The 13,397-nt window shown below is 37.8% G+C and overlaps 1 protein-coding gene across 3 annotated transcripts in view; it reads left to right on the plus strand.

Annotated features, from left to right (window-relative positions):
• Window positions 1–13,397, plus strand: part of AZI2 (5-azacytidine induced 2) — a 28,335-nt gene that overhangs the window by 152 nt on the left and 14,786 nt on the right. For 2 of the 3 annotated variants that reach the window (XM_010584325.1, XM_010584324.1), the window contains exons 2-3: window positions 9,848–10,077; window positions 13,161–13,286. In XM_010584325.1, coding sequence (XP_010582627.1) covers window positions 9,853–10,077; window positions 13,161–13,286 — 351 coding nt within the window. In that variant the 5' untranslated portion in view covers window positions 9,848–9,852. Of the gene's footprint in view, window positions 1–73; window positions 546–9,847; window positions 10,078–13,160; window positions 13,287–13,397 lie in introns of those variants that run through there. The other variant, XM_010584322.1, reaches the window with a different exon arrangement.

The following is a 13,397-nucleotide window of genomic DNA, read 5'->3' on the forward strand; positions in this document are numbered from 1 at the left end:
CGGGGGCTGCCTGTGGGCGGCCCGGGCCCCCCCGCGGCCTAGCCTCTCGCGTGGCGTCCCCGGGGGTGCCGGGGAGCTTCGTGCCCCGTCGCCCGGTGGAGTAGGAGCGGTTGCCCCTGGGGACGGGGGCGGCTCCGTCCGATCTTTCGCCTCTCCTCGTGAAACCGAGTCGCCCTCGCCGAAGGAGCAGGCTGGCCGAGCCCTGCGGGGCGTCCCTGACCGGCTCTCGCTTCGCGGGCGAAGGGTGAGCGGGTGAGGAGGGGCCTCCCCGCTGAGGGAGGGCGAGCAGAGTTTAGAGGTTCTGCTAGCGGGTTGGGGACGGGTCCCGGGTAGGCAATAAAACTGGTTAAAAAGCTGCAGCTGATTGAGCTGGAAAACCGGGCGAGTTCTTAGAGCAGCAGTTCGCGTACAGGGGAATCTGGCAAAGCACGTGAACGAAGTAGGGTTATTGGCACGAGATGTGGAAACAGAAACACGATGAAATACCGGAGCAGACCGGAGTACAGGTGTTGCGGGCCGTGTTGGTTTGGAAGAAGGGAGTACAGGTGAGTGTTGAGATAGTCTCGTATGCGAGCGATGCTTTCGACTTTTAAGAAATTCCAGCTTGAAGTCCTGGTGTTTCACCTGGTATTACCTGATTACCCTCATCTCCTTAAATAAATCTGTCCCCCAGCAGCTTACAAGTGAGAGGGGGTTGGGCTGTAAACTGTTCCAGTGAGTGGTTTTAGGAGCTTTTGCATGTCTTGGAGGAATCCCTTAATCTCCCTGCTGTCCCATACACTGTGTGTATGCACTAAAAGCAGCAAACCAGCTCTGGAAAAAGCAGGGTGCGGGTCAGGCTGTTGTCATAACAGTCAGGTCTGCTCTGGGCTCCAAAGGTGAGGTGCTCTTCTGAGACAGAGTTTTCTGAGAAGTGTTACTACGGACTGTGGGAAACAATTTTCTTGCATAGTGGTGTGTGATCAGGTGCTACTGCTGCTAATAATACCAGTTATCTGTTAGCACATGTATCCTGGAATTTTTATTGTAGAAACCAAAAGAAATTTAAGATTACTGCTACATTTTGTTCTTTGAATAATTGGTATTTTGTAAAAGAACTTGTGAAAGAAGTGTTTATCAGATGGTTGCACTATAACTTAAGTAGGAGACTACTGCCCCAAATTCAAAGCACAATTTTTGAGCTAACAACTATGAGTGAAGTCAGAAGGCAGAAAACACTGGTTGAGTGAACTCTAGTTCAGCTCATACGAGGATTTTAGCCACCTCTTCCCCTCCAAAACCCCACATTTTTTCTAAAACTGCGTTTTATTTTTCAGCCCTTGTATACTACAGTTTATGGTTCAGAAAAGTATAAAGTGACCATTGCTGGAACACTAGCTAGGTTATGTTTTACAATGAAAATTAAATGGCAAAAAGCTCTTTAAAAGAGCAAAGGGGATGAGGTGACATCTTCGTGCAGCAAAAATGGGTCATAAATTGGAGAGAATTTTAAGATTGCCTAAATTTCAGCAAATATTCTAGTTTGGTTTTCAGTATATCTCTGTTTTCTATATGAGAGTTAAAAGGTGAGGAAAGTGTGAAAATTATCAGGTCCAATACATGAACAAACTGTATTTGGTATACTCAGGGTGAAGAAATAGAATAACTTTGTCTCACAGTGTTGGAAAAACTGTACATGAAGTTCCAAATCCAGTAACATTTGTTCTTATGATATCAATAGATGCATTGAATTGGAGATTGAACATTTTCCAGTCATAATGCACAATGTGGGATGTCTACTTAGGAAAGTGAAAACTACCCTGGAAAAAGCACAGACCTGTCGCTGCACATGCCATCGATATCTGACTTAGAATAGATTTTGAAGAAAATAAGCTAAAAGGTAGAAATAAATGGGATAAAATACAGTGTGCATTTACCTTTTGATATATCTTTTCATTCTTTCCCAGGTATTTTCTAAACAGAGGTGGTCTAGGTAGACAGTCCATACTCCATAAAACAGTTACGGTGGCAACAAGATCCAGTTTGTTAAAATGGTGATGATAGGAGTAATACAAAAGTCAGACTAGTAATAGCTTGGTAGAAGTCAGTGGTGGGTTCCGCTGAGGGGGGACTTTTAGAGACTCCATACGTATGTGATTTATCCACAATCAGCTTTGCAATCAGTCTTATGCTTTTGCTATATGTTTATACTATAATTGCATTAATTAACTATTATTTTTACATGATTATATAATATTTTTATGTGGAGTTCTTAGTGTATAAAATGGTAGATGCTGCTAAAATTTGACAATGCATTTGGGGAGAAGAAATTAAGTTTGAGGAGGGAAGTGAAGCATAAGTAACTTGAATATTCAAAGTCATCCGCTTACAAGCTGCTGGTGGGAACTTGTGTTCAAATGACCAGGTTTGTCTGAAATAATGAGATGTAAACCTGAATATAGAGTCACAGAATCTAGAACAGCTCAGGTTGGAAAGGACCTGAAAAGATCATCTGGTCCAACCTTTTGTGGAAAAGGGAAGCTAGGTGAGATTATCTAGCACCCTGTCCAGTCGTGTCTTGAAAACCTCCAGATGTTATGTGAGTGAATTGCAGGGTGACCAAAGGCCATCAGTGTGGCTCAGTTTAACTTGCCTTTTAATAGCTGTAACAGGTGAGGTATGTTTCCAGTTGAATTAAAACTTAATGCAATTATACAAGGCTTTCATAATACCTCATCGCTGAACTTGTGAACTTATTGAACATTAATTAATCTGACAGTTGAATTGAGTGGGAGGAAACTGATGACTGGGAGGTAGGACCTACTGTTTGTTTTACAAAAGATTTAAAAAACCCCAAAACAAACCCTCTTCACTTTCTTCAGTGTTGGTCTTTATAAACATTTTTAAGTGGGAAGGAATGAACACCAAAAAAGTGTCTATTGAAATAATAATCAGTGTTAGCATGAGAACATACGGGTTTTTCAGTAAGCTTTGAATATACTTATATTTGGTGCTAGAAAGGTTTAACAGCCAGAAGCCACGTTGCTCCTGCTTGTGTTTCTTTGGCAGCATTGCTTCTAATTAGTTGCAAGATTAAATTTAATAGTTTAATAAACAGGATTATAGGATGCTGAGAGGACAATATTTAATTGACTCTAACTTCTGGGGTTTATCCCCCCCGCCCCACTTTTCTCTTGGTTGTCAGGGGAAGTGGTTGTTGTGACAGCATCCACAGAAAGGCAAATTGAATACATTATGTTGAAGATGCATAGGGTTTACAAATTAGTGATGAAGATACTGGGGTGTAAAACTGTTCAGAGAAAGTAAGGTTTATAAAGCACCGTTGTCATAAAATGGTCTTTTTAGTACTTTTCTAGTTCTTTGGAGAGTAGATTATTTATTTATTGTAAAAAGTTTGAGATCAAAAAAATTGCCTGTTGTACCTAAGGAGATCTTGCTTGGCTCCTCTAGCTCACCCAGACGTTCACGACAGATGAACTACAGTGATCTGGTTTGTGAGCCTAGAGACAGTAACTTTCCATTTCCTGGAGGCAGCAAAACGAAAGCGATTTGGAGGTCTGATGTAGCTGATACGTTGACGTGTTTCTGAAAGAGCACCAAGTATGCTGAGGCTGCAGGGCTGTGCCCTTGTACACATGGACTCTTAGGGAGTGCTTTGGGGCTGTGGACTTTGTTCATATGGAAGCGTAAGTGGTGGCCAAAGCTAGCAGCTACTGAGATGTGTGTATGCAGATTTTTTTCTCTAAAAATGGAGCAAGTATCTGTAAAAAAGCGATGTGTCTCGCAGTAGAACAGGCTGTTCGCAGCTGGAATCAAAGGGAACCTAAGATTTCTGAGGGAGACATGCAAAATGGTAGATGCTTAAAGAGACTGAAGTCTTGCTTTATTTAGCATCATGTGTCATGTGCTCCATATACTATGTGGAGTTTTTGATGCCGACTGCAGGAATTCTGTATTTTTCGTTGCTGTGCTGGAGTGTCTTTTAAAAAGGAGAAGAAAAAAGCAGTACAACTTCTGAAATTAAGGTGAGGGCTGCACGCTCCTTCAGGGTTCCTATGGATCAAAGGCATTTCTTGAATTTAATGTTTTATTTTTATGTCTACATGCATATATACACCCTTCCATGTAAGGCAAGGTAAACAAGTACAAAAATTATGCCCCTATTATTAACAGCTGGAGACTATTCATACTACCATTATGAAGTCAAACCCCTGAAGTCTAGAAGGTAAATGAAGTAAAATAGTTCAGACTCTCAGTAGCCCTGAAAAAATCAGGAAAATACCATCTTGAAATTATTTGCATTCGACATTTGGAAATATTTTGAAAACCGTTCTGTTCTCTTTCAAATCAAAAGGTGGGGCAAAATGGGAATCTGCTTGATACTGGGAAAAATTTAATGTAATCCTGTTTTTACTCTCTCTCTTCCTGATCCGAGAATAAGATTAGCATTTCAAACTACAGAAGTCTGTTTGTGCAGTTGTCTGTTTGCTGTTAGAGCCTCTGCGTCTTGTGTTCCTTGTATGTAAAATCTGTTTTATATTTAACTACCTCCCATGGTGTTAATGACTAATATTTGTAAAGCTCTATGAAGAGAAAAGCTATATTTCTGCCAAGCATTAATAAGAAATAGGAAAACATTTTTATTCTCAAGATGCTTAATATATTAAATCCTAAAGCTGTTCTATAACCTACATTAAGTATCCGTGAACAACAGAAGTGGTTTCTGTAAACCATTCTTTTCTACAGTACGTGAAAGAAAACTTAAGTGGTGCCATCTCTTCAAACTCATATGCTTATAAACAGTGGCCATAATTACTCCTGCTAGAACTTGATATTACGTCCTGTCGACAGTGTATTTGGGTTGTGGTGTTGTTTTTTTTAAAACATTAGTTATTTAATACAAACACTACTACTGTATTCATTTACTGTATTTATTTTTGGAAGTAAAGATTAATTCCTTTTAAATAGGCTGTTTCATGTACAGATCATTGTAAAAAATGTATAAATGTAACATGTTTCTTTGTCACAGGCAAAAGTATTTAGGAGACCTTTCTTGGGATGGGATGTGTGGTAAGTGGGATCATAAAGCTTGCTTTAGGTATGTTGAGATGGACATCAGTTGTATTCATAGACATTAACTTGTCTGTATAATACTTTAAATATTTTAGTGGGAAATCTTTCACTTTAACTGGTTACTCTAGTACAGATTATCTCATACTGCTACTCCAGAGAGATCAAAATTCACTTGGGTGCTACAGAGTGACAGCTCTGGAGCATTTGCAGCAGCACATACCAGTGTAGCTTTGAATTGGAGAAGCCAAACAGAATAAAACTCAGGCAGAGGTCTGCGGCTGGACTCAGTAAGCCATCCAGCAAGCCCTTCTGGGGCTGCCAGATTCGACGAGTCGTAACTTGTGGAATAATCTAATACATGTATTGTGTCAGAAAGCACTTCTTTGTTGCTTACAGTTCATATTTTTTAAATGATGTAATATAATACTGGAAAAAACTAAATTTTGATTCCTGTCCATAAAGAGTAAAATTAAAGGTTACAGCCTTTCTTACAGATAATAGCCCCATTTTGTAAGGTTTCGTCTTCTAAGGATTTCTGTCTATTGCTATAATATCATGAGAGAGCTTCTTATGGAGAAAGTACTTGCGAGCATGCTTTCTCTTTTTTTTTCTTTTTCCTGACAGCAAGACAGAGCTGGGTGAACTGTGCATTTCACCATGACCTTTACAGAACTGCTGATCTTAACACTGTTTAATGACCAGGTTTTATTCTTGTATGAGCTTATATCTTTTATTGGCCCTTTTAATACGGGCTTAGCAGGTGCTGGAGAAGTAACTTTGCCTTTATTTTTTTCTTTGGAAATACTTCAGAAAGTTTTTTGCAGCATAAAGATAAACTGGGGTTTTTTTCTTCTTTTTTAGGTTCTGTTGATTTATTTAGATATATTTAGCAATGCTGCTCTAATTTTTCTAATGTGACTTTTTTCTTATGCTCATCTAATGCATAGTGCAGTTAGTGGTGCGTATATTATAACTTATTTTTGAGTCATCGTGCACCTATCCAATACAGAAGTCATAACACTTTTCTTAGGAAATGTCTATCATACAGTTCTGTAGACTGTGAGATTTGAAACTTTTTAAAATATGCAATAAAAGGAATATTTAGTAAGGACAGGCAACAGACTGATGTTTACTAATAGAGTTAACTGTTAAAATTATTTTGTATCAACTCATACCTGAGATTTGATAAATGCATGTTTTCTTCATTTTTTTTCCTCTTCTATAAATTTATTACAATTTTTGAAGTTTTGTTTTTTTTAATTTAACTGTGTGGTTTTGTAGAATAACTATTACGGGAGAAAATGGAGAGCTATTTAGAATGAAATATGTACAGACTTTTCCTTTCAGATTGACTGACAATAGCATCATGATATCTCTTAGAAATCATAGTGGCTTGTTTATTTTGTGAAGAGAAGGTGCTTTCGGTTTCAAGAGTAGTGCCTCTTTCCCAAAGCAGAAATGTCCTTTAAGAGGTAGGGTGAAATCTCAAAATACCAACAGCTTTTTGTTTTCTGACTGTCTACGCTATGTCTTTTTGAAGTGATCTTATGCTAAACTTAAGAGTAATGTAAATATCTTATTATTATATTTCCTTCATGTGAGGCTCTAAAATTCTGAGTGAATTGGTGTTTAGTGGCATTTAAATTTCAGTTTATGTAAATCTGTCCATTTATTTGAAAGTTATGTCTGTCTGAAGTTGGTTTTGTTTCCATATTGTTGGGCATGATGACAGTGGTGATTTGAATAGTGTTTCTTGTAGACCTGAAACGACTGCACTTTTTTGTGGTCATGGCAGTGTAATACGGTATGTAGATATTATTAATACTTTATGTTAATAGAGATAACAGAAGATAAAAATAATGTATATAAAAAGTGAATGTTGTGGTGATTTTCCCTTCTTGACAGGCTCTTAAGCTTCCAGTAGAGAGAAGCATGTTTCATGATAATTTTATTTATTTTTAATAACTGAAGCAAAAAGTTTAAAAATCGCACAATTCCTTCTGAATATCCTACTTCATTTAAGCCTATGTATGGTGTGTTGCCACTTCCTCTCCAAAGTGTTACATCATCAGATCTGTTTAAAGGGATGAGCTGAGAGGAAGGTGTCTTCTTTGGGCGCCTGTCTCTCAGAAGTAGACTTCTGTTTTGTAGGCAGTTTCTTGTCATTTAGTATGCAGTAAGATTAGTCAAAAATGTGTATCTCAGATCTTTCTGAAATGGTTCTCTCTTGTGTAGAAATTTTGAAAAATGTGTATTACAAGGCCCTTTGAATTATATGGAATTATATGCTTATCTTCTAAATAGCATCCAGTGCTGGCTTAGAGAGCAGCATCAGAAAACCGGAGTTGAATAATCTTGTAAACGAAATGAGATCTTTCAAGTAAAAAGATGTTAGTGTAACTAGTCCTCTTAGTAGGTACAGGTTAAGTGTGTACCTGAATTTATAAAATAGTATTTGTGTGTGTCAAGTCTTATTTGAAGGTCTTGCTCTTTTGGAAGCTCATGAAGGCAGTGAGTTTTAGTTAGCAAAATGCAGAATAAATATGATGTCGTATTCTGATGTCTCCTGTTTTCCCTTATTGCCATCTCCTGGTGGAACTGATGTGTGCAAGAAATAGGGAATGTATGATGCTCAAGTTTAGGAGCTATAGGAAAGTGTGGGGACAAAGATGTATTTTATGTACAAGGTCACACAATCTGCTGCTTCTTCAAGAGATAATGATAAGCTGTGACAATTCTTTAGTGACATTTGAGTCTAGTGCTCAGAGAAAAGGAGATGTGTTGCCTTGAGAAGGCAAGCTCTTAGAATTTGATGAGATGGGTGAGAAGACTTGGAGGGCCCTTGGTAAAATAGGGAGAGAAGAGCTATGTTCATCTTAGAAGACAAAATGAGCAATTGCTTCAGTCAGTTAATGCAGTTTGAATGATGTAGTGCTTTTGGTCAAGGTCACTTTGTGCCTGGAGTGATATTATTCTTACAATTAAAAGGAAGCAAACCTTTTTTGCAAGGCTCTTTCTGCTTAAGTATGAGGCAAAACAACAGGCAAGGGAAGCTTAGGCTACATGTTTTGTCGGAATACATCAAACAGTATACAAGGCATCTGTTCGCCTCCTGAAGATAACCATTAGAAAGACTTCAGTTTTGGTTTGTAATTTGCTTGTCTTTTTTCACTGTTGCAACTCCATTGCTGTCTATTTAGTATAAACAACATGTCACAGTTTTTTATCATGTTGTCTAACTGGCTTGAAGCAAATTGAGACAAATGTGATAACAGCACCATTGTTCAGCTATAGCTGTGCTACAGCTCTTCATAATGCTGCAGTCCATGTAGCTTTTCCATTGCTAGCACGGTGAGAGAAAGCGGACCATGAAGATAAGCTCCAGGGCAGTTGATCCCTTTACCTCTTAGTATCGCTAAATAAGTGGAAGTCTAGTTTGAATTTAAATAGCAAATACACAGTAGAGTCAGTGACTGTGGCTGTGGGTTTTTCCCCCACTGATGCCTGTCTTTCCTGCGATGTGATGTTCGGGTGGTCAGGTCAGTTTTCTGTTGTTGAAATGGCTTTTTCCTACAATACAGACTGTCTTCGTTATGCTCATTTCTTTCATTCCATCATTTCTGTTGGTTCATTAGCTAATCATCAGGAACCTAAGGATTTGTTCAAGGGGAAAAAATAAAAATAAAAATCTACTTTTGGTAGGAGTAGCATCAGTAGGTTTTTTTTAGGGGGGGGGAAACGTTATCAGATGCTGTATAGCATTTGTTAGTATTGCATATAAATGCAACGAATCTTGATCTTTGTAACTAAACAAGAATGAGCTGTGTCTTTTTCTGTTTGGTTGGGTTTGGGTTTTTCAGCGTGTTTTTTTGTTTGTTTGTTTTTAAATCAAACCCCTGAACTTGTTCCTGATAACTATTAACATTAAGGAAAATGCTGTTGGGGCTTTTCCCTTAAGGCCTGGAGTTCAAGAAAGTATATGGAGTTTTTTAAAGGTGGTATTTTCTTATTGAATATTTTGCTGTGCCTAAACGATACGTGTTGTAATGAAAACTCAACCTAATGGTTACTTTGCATTTGTCATTCAGGTGGATTTGCCTAGTGTTTTAGGGTGATACTTTTCTTATGGTCAGATTATTGTCAGTTTCCTCCATGCATGTTTGGGCAGATAGTTATTGAGTGGATTTTCATTCTCACCATAATTGCAGTCAAGAATTACTGTAATTCTTGTTCAGCAGGATGTTTTCTACTGTGACTAAGTAAAGATTAGCTACTCATGCAGCCTCTTTAAGGACTAAGGCAAGTGTACCTTAAGATTCCATTTTAAAGTTTGGGAAAAGTATAAATATTTGCATTCAAGAATGAAGGAAATTTGGCCCTCTTGCTCAGGAACCACAGTAGTTGATTTCTTGCAACTATAATCTCTCTTACTGCTCAGTGCTGACTTGGAAAACCTCTAATTCCTGTAGTTCAAATATTTGGTACCATCCAAATTCTAGGATGGTGTTAAGCCATAATAAAAATTAATTGTGGGGTTCATAAATTTGATGTGTACTCAAAATATTTTTATCAAGTAACAGTGAAGGATGCTTCTTTTCTAAGCAGTGTATAATGGGTTTCAAGATTTTTCTGCAACATTAAGGTAGTTCCTAATTATTCAATCTTGTCGTACTTAGAAACACCCTGCAGTATTATTTCGGAAGGTTTTCAGACTTGAGACTCTTGATGAATTTGTCTTTGTGAAATTTTGCACTCTTATCTGTCTTTTTAACAGCTGTCATGGAGGAGTTGGTAGAGGATGACATCTGTATTTTGAACCATGAAAAAGCAGACAATGCTCATAAGAGAGATGGGGAGATTCCTGTCTCATGTTACAGTGGAGATGAGTCTGTTGCCTCACACTTCGCACTTGTCACTGCATATGAGGATATCAAGAAACGGCTAAAGGAGACAGAGAAGGAGAACTCCTTCTTAAAAAAAAGAGTGAGAATTCTAGAAGAGAAGGTAAGAAAAAAAGTTGACTTACCAGCTTCTGGTAGCAGCTACTTTTTTGCTTCTGTCTGGATGGTAGAACATGTGGTTAAGTGTTTAAAATATGTACTTAAAATAATTTCCAAGTTAAAAAGCTTTGGTAAATTGTTCTATTTGTTTAAGTGAAACACAGATTGTTCCTCTGGTAGTCTAGTTACATCATACTAGGATTTTTGATTCTTACTGGGCATGTATATGACGCAATGCAGTAGTGCACTGCAAAGACACTGGCTATGATTCCAAAAGAGGTGTAGTTGCATTGGATCGTTACTGTATTTCATCTACCTCTTTATGGTGTTTAACTTGGGCACATGTCACAGTGTTGTTGAATAGTGAGGTGCCAAGTCTTTAAACTGTCAGAATCCAGGGACTGTCTATCAAAAGAATCTCTTTGGCTCAACATACCACAATGATAAGGAAAATTTGGTTGTTAAGAATATCTGGCTAGGTCTAGCTAATAGCAGTCTCAAACATGAAATACAAAGTTGCAATGCTTAACATGGAGGTGTTGGCTAGCTATTTTTTGATGCAGCAATTCTAAAACTTAAAGGAGTCTAGGAATTTGTTTTATATGCGGTTTCTCATGGCCTTAGTTTAGCGAAATTCATTAAAGCTAGAAATTGGCCATGGTGCAGGATTTTTTCCCCGAGTAAAGAATGCTATGTGTATCCATCATTCAGTAGTGAAGTGTCTTTGTACTGCAGAAGGTCTTAACTTTGATAGATTACTTTCTTATTAATAGAAGATGGAAGGAGAGATCCTAAAGTTAGAGCCGAGACATTTATTAGGACTTAGTCTTAAGTATATGCTACTGACTCTTAAAAGCTTACAAAGTATATATTATTTTGTGGCATTGGAATGAAGAGCTTGAGTCATACTCAGTACAATTTTGAAACACTTATTCAGGAATTCTTAGTGACTAGTTTGACAGGATTGAACTTCTGTCAAAAGGCAAAACTTTCTCAGCACTTTCTTCATATAGGGTCCTGGGGAAAGTAATGGGGATAGGAACAGAGCTCTAGACTGAATATTGTCTGAACCATGCTGAGTGTAACATTGTCCTGGTTTCCACTGGGATAGAGTTAACTTTCTTCCTAGTAGCTGGTACAGTGCTATGTTTTGAGTTCAGCATGCGAAGAATGTTGATAACACACTGATGTTTTCAGTTTTTGCCAAGTAGTGTTTAGACTAAGTCATGGATTTTTCAGCTTCTCATGCCCAGCCAGCAAGAAGGCTGGAGGGGCACAAGAAGTTGGGAGGGGACACAGCCAGGGCAGCTGACCCAAACTGGCCAAAGGGGTATTCCATACCATGTGATGTCATGCCCAGTATATAAACTGGGGGTAGTTGGGCTGGAGGTGGGATCACTGCTCAGGAACTAACAGGGCATCGGTCAGGGAGTGGTCAGCAGTTGCCTTGTGCATCACTTGTTTTGTATATTCCAACTCTTTTATAATTATTATTGTCATTTTATTATTGTTATTATTATCATTATTAGTTTCTTCCTTTCTGTTCTATTAAACTGTTCTTATCTCAACCCATAAGTTTACTTTTTTTTCCCCAATTCTCTCCCCCATCCCACTGGGGGGGGTGGGGGTGTGTGGATGGGTGTGTGGGGGGGTGTGTGAGTGAGCGGCTGCGTGGTGCTTAGTTGCTGGCTGGGGTTAAACCACGACAAACATCTTTTATGTGGTTACTCAAAATCACAATAAACAGGACTTGACCTTGACAATCCCTTTTAGTCTTGTGTCTTTTGGTTTGGCCTGGTTCAGCTTAATTGTCTTGAAGATGATACTTTGTTTTCCATAGAGAAGACTTGTTTTAATATATGAATACCATAGAAATGTTTCTATGAGAGAGGGGCATTGAGAGGGCCAAGACTGTTACTTAACAGAGCTGACTTTCAGTCTTTGTTAATGGCTAGTATACCTGTATGATAAAAAATACTAACCTCTTAGAGTTACCTCTTTTGAGTTTTAAATTTCAAAGTGTATGGAAACTTCCAGAAAGTTTGGTAAGGCTTGTGTTCTATCAGAATGACTTTATTTGGGGGAGGAAAATTTAAAAGACAAAACTTAAAATGAGTAGTACACATACTTTGAGGGTCAATACAAAAAGCAAAGGACAGAAGCTTCCTATCTTTATGGCTTGTTTTCCTGTACTTTCTTTCGAGTGAACACCTAAAAGAGGAGATATTTAAGGTAGATACATAACTGTTGATTTTTGTAATTTTTGTGTGTGTATGTCTCTTAATTTTTAAGAAAATATATAAATCTGTCGCAAATATCTACACTGGGTGTGTTTAAATGCCTCAATAATTTAAAACAAGTGTGCAGGGTAAACAGAATGAAAAGGATAATGCAATACTTAGTACAAGTACTTTCTATGTGAATGGATGTAATTTGATGTAAGGCTTCTCTTCTTGCTGTCTTATTAAAAATACTGAATATATTTTAACTCTGCCCCCCCTCTTTCTGACAATCTAGTTAGTGGTGCTTATTCGCCCTTGCTTTTCTCTTGCCTTAGCAGGCAATGAGATAGTGGTGACTTGGAAGTTAATAGTTATTTGTAAAATAATTCTGTTTTGGCTTTTCTCACATAAAAACCACATTACACTGAAAAAAAAGTCTTTGTTTAAATTATGAGTCATTAAAAAAGTTATGTTTGATTTCCTCTGAATTTTCTATATGTTGTGTCTTTATACGCTTAAAACTCTTTTCCAAAAAGCAGTTTGCACATCTTCAGAGCCTGGAAAAAAATATGATTACAGGATTGCCAGTGTGAGTAACCATGACTTGTGGATGGTTTTTAAATACTCATAGTAGTAAACTAGTGAGCATTAAGTATGGTTAGAGATTGCAGAATTTGTAGACAGCCTTTGTTTTCACTTTTGTAAAAAATTTTGGTCCGTATCAATGTATTTGATTAATTTATTTTCTAAACTAAAAAAATGATGTTAGTTTAAGTTGCAGGCTGTACTATTGCACTTTTTAAATTTTGCAGTTCTCAATATAACATACAAAACTTCTTACTTCTCATGTCTGTTAAACTTTTAGCTGCTTGGCTCACGACTGGAAGAGGAATGCGGTTCAGTTGGACGTGAACAAGTAAACAAGGCATACCAAGCCTATCGAGAGGCCTGCATTGACCGAGATAATCTGAAAAGCAAACTGGATAAAATGGTATGCCTTTTTAAGTAATGACTTAAATGCATGTTATATAAGTACTGCATAGTTAGTAAATGCTTACTGTAGAATGAATTTTATTTGCTGAAGATCCGTGGTGTTTGTTTT

The sequence above is a fragment of the Haliaeetus leucocephalus genome, unplaced genomic scaffold (assembly GCF_000737465.1).
Source record: "Haliaeetus leucocephalus isolate CR32 unplaced genomic scaffold, Haliaeetus_leucocephalus-4.0 Scaffold973, whole genome shotgun sequence".
Lineage (NCBI taxonomy): Eukaryota > Metazoa > Chordata > Aves > Accipitriformes > Accipitridae > Haliaeetus > Haliaeetus leucocephalus.